Source organism: Crocodylus porosus, unplaced genomic scaffold (genome assembly GCF_001723895.1).
Source record: "Crocodylus porosus isolate Cpor-Errol unplaced genomic scaffold, CroPor_comp1, whole genome shotgun sequence".
Taxonomy (NCBI): domain Eukaryota; kingdom Metazoa; phylum Chordata; order Crocodylia; family Crocodylidae; genus Crocodylus; species Crocodylus porosus.
Window position 1 is genome coordinate 24,591,423 of NW_017728911.1, and position 10,956 is coordinate 24,602,378.

At 45.6% G+C, this 10,956-nt stretch overlaps 1 protein-coding gene across 1 annotated transcript in view; it reads right to left on the reverse strand.

Annotated features, from left to right (window-relative positions):
* Window positions 1–10,187, reverse strand: part of HOMER2 (homer scaffolding protein 2) — a 66,886-nt gene extending 56,699 nt beyond the window's left edge. The window contains exons 1-2 of the mRNA XM_019533169.1: window positions 10,156–10,187; window positions 5,014–5,170 (exon numbers count right to left, since the gene is read on the reverse strand). Coding sequence (XP_019388714.1) covers window positions 5,014–5,170; window positions 10,156–10,187 — 189 coding nt within the window. The remainder of the gene's footprint in view (window positions 1–5,013; window positions 5,171–10,155) is intronic.
* Between the last annotated feature and the right edge of the window lie 769 nt (window positions 10,188–10,956).

Sequence of the window (10,956 nt, forward strand, 5' to 3'; positions counted from 1 at the left end):
GCAGGCAAACGGACTAAAGGCATCTTGGCAAACTGCACTTACAATGTACTTCCCAGTGTTCGTGTCATTCAATATTTGGTCCTCCAGGTAACTTAACTTACCAATTTCATCTTCACAAGAGATACGTTACCACAAATAGTCACTTTTCTTGTGAGTAAGGTGTTGCTCAGACAGCCTAAGATACTTGGCACTCACATTTAGTTGTCAAACCTGTTTAAGTTCCATGTTCCCTTAACTATTTATGTTTGCTGTAAATATACAATGAATGTATGCTCATAAAAAGAGCTGCATGGTTCCCCGAAGACTTGAGTATGTTCTGTAAAATACTGATAATTATGGGGGGTAGAGAGTCAGGAGAGCAGTCATGGTTTTCAAAATAAATCACTATTTCAAGGACCATGGCCTTATGGTACATTAGAAGTAAAATAAATATTCATCTAGTTAGCATTTCACAGTCAGTTGCTGACTTTATGAATGGCAGCAACAGTAGAAAGGTTAGAGTGACCCTACATCCTTTTGCATATTTGCAAGTCAACGTGCTGACCAGCACAACCTGTTGGATGCTAAAAGTAAAATGTGGCTTGCATAACAAAGTTACAAGCAATGCTTGATTGAACTTCACCGCACTGCAAATAGCTTTCTCCATATTTTCGTTGTCACTATATAATGTCAGTGTCTTAAAGTAAAATCACAGCAATTGCCCTGATGCTGGAGTTAAATAATACTGTTTGTGCAAATGTCCTGACAGGTTCAGCACAGCTTGTCCAAGCACACAAGTTGCCTGAGAAGTGTTGTCTCATAGTTGGGGCGTAGAACAGGAATTTGAGAGTCCTGTTAAATGAAGCTTCCTGGTGTGAGCACCAAGCTTAAGATACCCATATTTCAGCTTGCTTGTCTTTACGATGGGGATATCAGCAGTTTACTATTTGGGTACTGTTGAGAGAACATAACTGACGGCGCACATTCTCAGCTCCTTGGATGGAAGAAAGCTCTACAAACATGCTTAAACTACTGAAGAACCTCTGCTGTCTTAAGGCAACATGGCTATTCTCTGCATGGCTATTCTAGTGCCTGGGCTTCCTTCACCAGCTCACAGCCCCACCTTCCCTTACAAATAGAAGAAGGATAATAAAAAACTTTCCAAAGAGCCAAGGAAAGACTATGGACCAGATCCTACTCCACCTATTCAGTGTCTAAATGATACTCAAGTATCTAAGGGCATTTGTACACAACACCGGGGGGTTAATTCTCCCTAAATTGAAGCAAAAGTGGTTTGTTTTGAAATTGAATTGAAGTGGTTTGTTAAAAACACAGCTTCAATTTAGGGCAAAGTAACCCCCCGTGTTGCATACACCCGTGTCCACCCAATCCTCACCTACCTCTCTAACAGTGGAGAGGGGAGAGCGAGTTGCTGGCAGGCAGAGTGGTCAGTGCTGGCGGGCAGTGAGGGGGGGTGGGGAGGAGACTGGTGTGTCCCTCCACAGCAGTGGCAGCCCCTCCCCTCCCAATCACCTGGCTTGGGCAGTCCCAGGGGGTACCACAGCTGCAGAAGGAAGCACTGGGCCCCTGTGCAGCTCAGGTAGGCAGGCTCAGGGTGGGGTGGAGAATCAGGCTTGCCACTTTCCCCCCCCCCCCCCCCCCCCCCCCCCCCTTTCCCCCCCCCCCCACACACACAATTCTGCGGACCCTGCCTTCCTGGGCTGCTGCCAGACTGTCTGCATGGTCTGCTTGCACAGCCGCTGAGCCGCACAGAGCCCAGTATGTCCCTCTGTGGCTGTAGGGTAGGAAACAAACTCCTCAGAGGTGTTTTAATTTGCAGCACCCCATGGTCACTTGTTGCATCCCAAAGTCACGCCACCAAATGTGTTACAGAGGCTGTAATTAACATGCAATGCACTGCAGAATGTGCAAACAGCAGTGCCATTAAAGCAGTGCAAAAGGCATTTAACCCACTTTAAACACACTGCAAAATGTCATCTACAAATGGCCTAAGGGTTTGTCTGTGCTGCATACCCAGAGACACCTGCTTCTGAGCATGCCTTATCCATTTACTTCCACTCCTACTCACCAATTCCAGAAATCCCTCTCATTTGCCAATCCCTGCTGCTTTGCTGGGTTTGGCACATGTGAGCAGAAGCAGGTGGGATCATGGTTAGGAGGTGGTGCCTCTGGCAGCAGTGGGGATGGGGTGTAGATACCTTAAGTGTAATCATCTTCCACCATGCTCAAGTCCCTGAAATTCCATTCGTGCAAAAAGGTGGCTGCTAGTCTTCCTCCTCCCTGCTTCTGGGCCTTCACCTTAAGCCTAGGACAAAAGCACTTTACAATAGTAGCAGCTTTTCAGGGATGTTAACATTGTGGTATACGATTGAATTTACAGCTGAAAGCTAGACTAGGATGTGGTCCCCTAGCCATGTTTCAAGCCAAAACAGGTCCAGGACTGGAAGAATAATTCAGGTATCAGAAATGATTCACTTTTTGCTGAGATACCTCAGGGGAATGTTTAAATGTAAAGGCTGTATATGCATTTGCTGAATCCCTGATTTTCCCTTCCTTTCCTAATGTATTTTAGTCAGATTATACTGATTCTCCCTATGCCTGAAGAAGGTTGTTTGTGCCTGAAAGCTTGCAAAGAACAATTTTTCCAACTATTTAGTTGGTCTAATAAAATATATCACATTTACCCAAAGAACCTTGTCTGCCTAGGCATAAGACACATTCTCCCCTTAGAGCATCATGTAGCACCATTAATCAGTGCACAGATTGGGGAGAAAACACTTCCCCAAATAAATACCTTATCTCTGACCCAATAATGTAGCAACTGGGCTTCAACCTTCTGCAGAGCATGTGGACAACCCTTAATAGGATGCACATTGGACCTGGCTGGTGTGGCCACCTGATGTACAGGTAGCACCTGAAAACCTCGCCTGGCTGCAACTGTGGAAACCCTGACCAAACCATGGAGCACATAACATCCTGGCCCAGATACAAGTTTGAGGGTAACATCCTGGAGTCATGCTCGCTTTCCAGCTGGGCATTGGTCTGGCTGGGGAATTTGGAATTAAAACTGTGACCACAGCTCTTGCCCCTGAAACCATACAAAAGAAGTGCACAGATACTGAGACAGGCGTGCACCTCCCACCCCACAGCCAGCAAAATTTGTATTTGCTTCTCCTTGCACAAAAATGACATCATAATACATTACATAATTTTGAAACTGAGAAAAATATTCTTAAACTATTTATTGAAAAGTTTATATTTTTAATAAGATTAAGCAGGGAGGGGAGGGGAGGGTGGCAATAAAGCTTAGAATACAACTTCAGGTTGACCAGCTATTTGCTTGCTAACCGCAGTCAGAACATTAAGCAGTATACTTTAGTTTTCTAATTTAGATATTAATGAGGCAACCATCAAACATACAAAGGCGATAACTCTGTTCTTCAAAGTTAGGGGTCCTCACTGAAATCAAAGCACACATGCATTCGGGGGGAATCTAATCCTAATTATTTATGAATAGTAAAAGTTACACACATAAGGTAGAAAGAGATTATAGCTCTGTGCAATTTCTTCCGTTTTTCCATACTGAGAAAGGAAAAATGCGTCATGGTGGTAAGAACTGACAAAAGTGATCTCCAGTCTCTCACTCTGGATGAGGGTCAGAATTACTCACTGAGAATGTTTTTTCAGCTCCAAGGATGGACAATCATTTCCTTCAAAACTAACACGCTCCAGTCTGTATATACACCTCTCACTTACTATGGCCTTTAAAAATATAATTTTGCTTCCCACAGCACACACACGCACACACACACACACACACACACACACACACACCAGGATTACCTTGAATGGATGGTGTTTTGATACGCACAGAATTTTTGTCTAAGGCATTAATAGGGTCAAGCTGGCTAATATGATATAAAACTCTGTGTATAGAACAGGGGTGGGCAAAATATGGCCCACAGGCAGGACCCATCCTGCCAAGGGATTTTATCTGGCCTGTGGCAGGTCCCTTGGCCCCTCCTAGCCCAGGTGCAGGGGGCAGCCCAGGCAGTTGCGTGTGCAGCCAGTCCCGCTGCCTGCCAGGCACACAGCCGGGTTGGGGTGGCACAGCTGGGGTAGGCTGGACTCCTCTTCCCAGCAGCCCTGGTGGTGGTGGCTCCTACCAGCTGCTGCTGCCAGGTCACCATTGCTGGACCCAGCCCCACCACCTAGGCACCCTGGCCTGTCTGACCTACCAGGGCGCTGGACAGAGCAGGCGGGTGCGGTATACATGGAGACCAGCCCAAGACCTGCATAGGCAGGGCATGCTCAGCTGGGAGCATGGGAAAGGACTGTGGGTGGGCAGGGAGCAGGGTCCAGAAACAGGATGGGTGAGCAGAGCTGGGGCCAGAGCTGGGATTGTGGAGCGGTGACAGCACGGGGCCAGGGCCCAGAGCAGAGCCAAGATCCATTGCTCACACGTCCAAGACAGGTGCTGGTTCTGCCAGGAGGAGCATGCAGGGAGTGGATCACGGCTCTGCCCCAGGCCCCAGCCCTGCCTACCCGTCCCCACCTGCCCACGGCCCCATTCCATCGGCCTGGCCAAGTGCGCTGCCCATGTGGGGCCTGGGCCGGTCTCCATGGGGACCTTGGGATCACAGTGCGAGGCTGGGGCCTGGGGCAGAGCCACTTAGGGAGTTGTGGTGAGCTGCTGTGGGCCAGGGCGGGGAGGGGGGAGCATTGACCTGGTCCACGACAGCTCACCAAACTCCCTAAGTGGTCCTCTGGCCCTAATAATTCATGGTACAGAAAGTCATGGTACAGCAAGTCACCTGGTATACTCCCAAAATTTCTGTGACAGAAGCTTTGACAGTATTAAATACATACAGTAGATTATACACAATTCAAGTATTTTTTTAAATTATGTTTGTGGGCAAGCCCATACATATCCATCACCAGCTAGTGATGAGCAGCATCATATGATCCGCTCCAATCAATAAAACATGCCAGATGTATCTGTCAGCCTCCTACCTTGGCTCCATCCACACTGATAATCCGATAGCTGTTTCTTGTGCTGTCATAGAAGTAGGAAACAGTTACAGCCTGCTTGCTTGCAGGAACCCAGTTCTTCTTGGTGCTGGGGTCAATTTGGAAGACATGTGCTCTGGTTGTGAAGATGGGCTGTTCTCTGGAATAGGGAGGGACAGGAGAAATGGATGCATGAGCTTGTGGAAGATGAAATGTAGAAATCTGCTCTTGATCAAGCTTGTTGAAAAGAGCAGGCCTGACCTTGCAGTTCACACGACAGATTTCCAGAGTTCAGTGGAAAAACCAGCGCAGTGAAATTGCTGAGTCAGCACTCCCGCCTTCTGTACCCATGCTTAGCTTCCTATGGTGACTGACTCTAGCCCAAGAAGAAATCAACGGTTTCAATCCAATTTTTGTCCCCCAGATGTTATAACAACTTGACACCATTAAAAAAAAAATTCCACGTAGATTGCTACATGGTTTCCTGAAGATGCACCAATTTCTTTCTTCCCAATCATTCAGTCATACAAGTCAGACTCACTGCAGTGTCCTAGCCATTCTATCAGACCAAATGCAGAGTGTAATTATTTAAATACTGGAATCTTGATTCAGTTTGTTCTATGGATCACCGTAAAAATTTCATTGGATGCAAACATAGTTAACCACCCTGGGGGAAGGAAAGGGAGGAGGAGGAAAGTGTATTGCATTTCAATTCAGTAAGTCGCATCTATGAGCAAAGCATTTGTCTCCACCTCCCAGCTTCATTCCTAAATACAACACTATTTCCTAAACATTTTTACAGAACAAGACAGTACCACACACAGTGCAAGGTTTTTTTGTTTGTTTGTTTTTAACAGTTTGACAGTGTAAAAAGTATATGAGAGCAGAAAAGAGACGCATGTAATTACTTGAACTGAAGACTGCAGTTGAGATTTTTTAAAACATTAAAGCAGTAACATAGGTAAATCTCACTTCCAATTTAACTTATGGTATTTACTTGACTATAAGATGACCCTGAACGTAAGATAAGATAAGCCCTCCAAAATAATCACAGTCTACATTTGGAAAATTTATAAATTTATTATAGTTTTCCAGGCATAGAATCTAACTACTGGAATTCTACCTCCCCACACTGTACAACAGGGAAAGCACCGTCTGGGGGGGAGGTCAGGTGCCTGCCTTGCTCTCTGCCCTATCCACTTCCTCCCCCCTTCCTGTCCCCAATACCCCTATCTCCCCACAGCCTCTGTCCCTCCTCACAGTGGGTCTTTCCCCCAAGCTCCCCCCAGTCTCTGCCATTCCCTCTGCCCCCCCCTCCCACCTTACTGTCAGAGCTGCTCGGGCTACTTCATCCCAGAGCACAGCACATGGAAGCTCAGCTCTTGTCTAGTCATGCAGCGGTGTCAGTGCTGCTAATCAGCGGACAGGAGAAGGAGCTCCATACTCTCTGATGGGAGAGACCCCATCCCCAGTTGTAGCCGAGCTGCACCTGACAGTAAGGAGGAAGGAAGAAGGCAGGTGAGGGGGCCAGAAGTAGTGCGGATTGGAAGTGGGTGTGGAGTAGGAGGCTGCTGTGGGTCTTACTCTGGCTCAGGGCCAGTCAGAGCTGCAGCAGCCACCTCCTCCCCCTCCATTTCCTATGCGAATAAGACAAGGGGCTTTTTTCCCCAGGCTGATTCAATAAATATGGTATGACTGCCACCTAAGTTTAAATTTTAATTGCAAAGCAAAATCTAATCATGCTTATACATTCCTTTGTGCCCTTAAGTTTTGTGGGCTACCTGTTTAAAACATAATATTGCATATTACATGACTACACTATTCAGTATGCTTTTATCATACAATACTTTTATCACTGAATGATATACCATTAGCATCTTAGCTTGCTGGGCATGATACAGAAAAGCCATTGTATTAGAATACAACCCTTTACGAGAGCCTCATAGTAAAAACATTTACAACATAAATTGAAAAGCTGCCCTAAAGAGTCTTCTATAGGTTTGGCTAATAATGGCTAGGTGACAGTGTTCGTTACTCCTCCCCCCACCCTTTTTTAATGTACTCACGTCAAAGCCACCAACCTGTGCAGTTATCTGGTCACATGGATGGGTATTTTTATTAGTGCTTTAATCATGTTCAGTCCCTTTATTTTTCTGATAGTTTATTAGGCCCAGTTATGTTATTTTTGGCTGCTTTCAGTTGTTCAAGGCAGGGACCGTCTTTTACTCCATTTGCACAACACCTAGAGTAGCAGGGCCTTAATCCAAACTGAAGCCTCCAGGTGCTGGCATAATAAAAAAAAGAATTAGTCATCATCATAAAATTAACATTAATCAGTGTCAGGGGCAGGGTTGTAAATGTACTGACATCAAAGCATATATAATTGCAGAATTAGCTCAATAAAGGTAGTCTGATATTAAAAAGCCTAATGAGGCCTAAAAAAAAAAAAAAAAAAAAAAAAAAAGTGTACAAATGCAAAAATCATGTTTTTTTCCTTGTTAGGCATATGCAAAGCTTAATTTTTCAAGAGCTGTCAAATAAAGTTTCTTGATGAAGGGCTGCACTGAGTTTAATAAAATGTGTGTGGAAGGAACTGCAAGTACAGTGGGGCTGTTACATGTGTGTAAAGGAATGTCATTTACTCCAGGTTTTTCTTTACTAGTAGCACTTTGAGACTGATGTAACATTTAGTCCTAGGTATGGGATTCTGGCTTTCATTTAATATTTTTGCAATCCCTAGCTAGACAAAGGGGGCAGTTCTTTAGGTTATTCCGAGAATACTTTCATCATACAGTATGGAGGCTCACCATCCAGAACCCCAGAGAACTGTCAGGTTTTTATGCAGCTAGTAAGAGTGAGTCAACCTTCAACCATGGCAGTTGTTTCTTTTACATGAAAGGCCGCTGGAGTGTCACCTAAGTAAGCAGCTTTAGTTTACTTATAATGGAAGCCAAGGAAGTTTCTCCCTTAACCTATTTGGTTCTTTCCCTGTTAAAAAAAAAAAAAAAAAAAGTTTTATACATCTCCCCACTGACTAAGGAGCTACCGCATATATTTCTCTTTTTGTCTTGCTCTGTTGCTCTGCATTCTGTTATTAAGGATCATTCACTAACTATAATATAATGCCATTTACGTCAAACAACAGTTTCAAGATTTTTGGATTTTTTTTATACCTTCCCCTTTCACCAAACTCTACACCCATCAGTAATTTCACAAATAAATGCCTGTTAAGCCATCTTCCAAATGCCAAAAAATATTGAGTTTTCTGCATCCTCTATGTGTCTTCATCTGTAGTAAATTACAATACAACGCAGGGGCAGGCAATTATTTCTGCTAGAGGGCCACTTATTGAGTTCTGGTGACCTGTCAAGGGCTGTAGCCCCAACCCTTGACAGCTGCCCTGACACCTGGTCACCATCGTAGGTCTAGAACTCCTGGCCCCTAACCCCTGCCATTTGCTACCATAAGTCCGTCCCCTTGCCCCAAGAAGTACTCCTTTTGGGAAGGGGGTTTGCCATCTTGGAACCGGAAAAAAATTATACACTAAAACAAACACTGACATATTTTATTTTAAAATTTGTTCTTATTTGTGTGCGTTTGCATTGCGTAGAAGCAATTGCATAATAGCTCAAAATTAAGTCTTACTCCTGTATATTGTGGGAGGTGCGGAAGGGTGTGGGGTTATTGGTGGCTGGAAATAGGGTTCTGGGGGGCTGTAGGGGTGTATGGATGTGAGTGTATGTGAGTGTGGGGGTATGTGTGGATGGGTATAGGAGGCTTGTAGGGGGTGTTTGTGGGGATGTGTGGATGGGTATGAGATTTGTGGGGTGTGTGTGGTTCTGCTGCCCCCTGGGCATATGGCGAGGCTGGGGCAGCTCTGTGGCAGGACTGCCTTTCCAGACAGCCCAGGCAGCAGCCGGTCCTTCTGGATGTCACTGCTGCTGGCCCCAGCTTTGCTCTACCAACAGGGACCTGGGCACAACCCTGATCTGGCATGCCCCGTGCCTGCTCTGGATTTGCCTGTACTGAGCAGCGCCAGCACTGGGCAGAAACTTGCTGGGGGGGAGGGGTGGGGAGGAGGAGAATAAGTTCCTCCCCCTTGCTGCTGCCAGCGCTTCTTGATGCAGCCGCCTGGACCCCACACTGGGCTGCCCTGCATCTCTGGGCTGCTCAGCCACACAGCAGTGACAGTGCAGAGCAGATGCAGGGCAGTCCAGCACAGGGTCCAGGCAGCTGCACCAGAAAGTGCTGGCAGTGGCAAGGGGGAGGGGATATTTTTCTCTCATGCTGAGCAACAGTTTCTACCCAACGCTGCTGCTGCTCAGTACAAGCAAGTCCAGACCAGGTGCGCAGGGCGCCAGATCAAGGCTGCGCATGGGTCTTGGCTGGTACCATGGGGCTGGATCCAGAAGGAGCTGCCACTGCCTGAACTCTGGAAAGGCAGTCCCGCTGCAGAGCCACCCCAGCCCTACTGTGTGCCCACGGCGCGGCCGGATGTGCCACAGGCAGACGGTGCCTGGGCCAGGCAGCACCGAGGGGCCCTCCGCAGGCTAGATCCAACCTATGGGCTGTATTTTGCCCTCCCTGATATAATTCAACAAAAACAGGAAAGTAGCTGGAAGAGGCAGAAGATACCGAGAATGAATTACAACACACAGTGAAAGAACATAAGGAGAGACAGCAAGAGGCAGACAGCAAAAGAGAGAAAACGGATACTGAAAATAATGTAGAGGAAGAGGCATTCTTGTTCGCTGTATGTTTTGTTTTTTAATTGGTATGAAAAAAGTGTGGGGGGACAATTCACAACTAGCCAGTCAGATTTGATGAAAAGGCCAAATTTTTCTATCAATTACACCAACAATGTGCTTAGCTTCAAAGAGTATAATGCAAAATCATTTAGTCCCTTATAACTTAATTTTAAAGGCATATTACATGTCTATTTGTTATATTTCAAATGCAAACACCCTGCAATTGACAGCTAAGTAAAAACCATGCAGTTACCATCTAGAATAATAATGTGCAAGAAAAAGATTTGCTTTATTTCAGTAGGCTGCAGCGTGTAGTTGTTGGATTATATGCGACAACCTCTTAGAGCCATATATCACCAAACATCTCACTGAAGCAAAGCATACTTGTATTTTGTACCCAACATCATCTCCAACAGCAGCAGCACTCATTCCTCCAATAAGACAAGGTCTTCAAAATCCATTTACTGCTGGGTTTCTGTCTTTCTGAATCTAAACCCTTCCTGTGTGATCAGCTGTTACTTAGGGCACAAGGATCCACTGTCTCTGTCTGAATAGCAATCGTATTATACTTCTGTAATTTAACTAATCTAAAAGGAGAAGCTGTTGGCCTATCCTTCAGTCCTCACACTGGAGGGCCAGCAGATTGCTTTTTCCTGGGTTCCTATCCTTTGACTTGTCTTGACTGGATAGTCCTGCCAAAAATTAAACCTCCTGCCAGCACAGGTCTTTGAGCTGCTGGAACACACAAACCTCCTCACTCAGTCAAGGTACAGGCCCTAACAAAGGGATTTGTTATCTTTGGCTCCCGATTATTCAAAAAAGAATAGGTGTATTTAACCAAGCCATGGAGTCTTTCTAAACTCAAGCAGACGCTGGTGACATCTGCAAATGAGCAGGTAAACCTTGAATAGCTCTCCTGTTTTCAGACACCCAAGTCCTTTGTTTTCTAGGGCTTTCCTTGTTGTCCTATTTCAAGACTAATGCAGATCACAGCTTATCTTGGCTTGTAATAGTCACCCTTGCCAAACCTATTTCCATATAAAAATTACAGAGTTTTCATTTCAAAATAATAGCACTGAAAGGACACAGCCTTATTAATATGAAACAAAAGAGGCATAATAGTCTGGTACTCTAGCTCAGTGGCTCTTGGTTGCGGTTCTTAGCCCATCAGCGGGCCACGAGTGTGGAGCCGGAGACA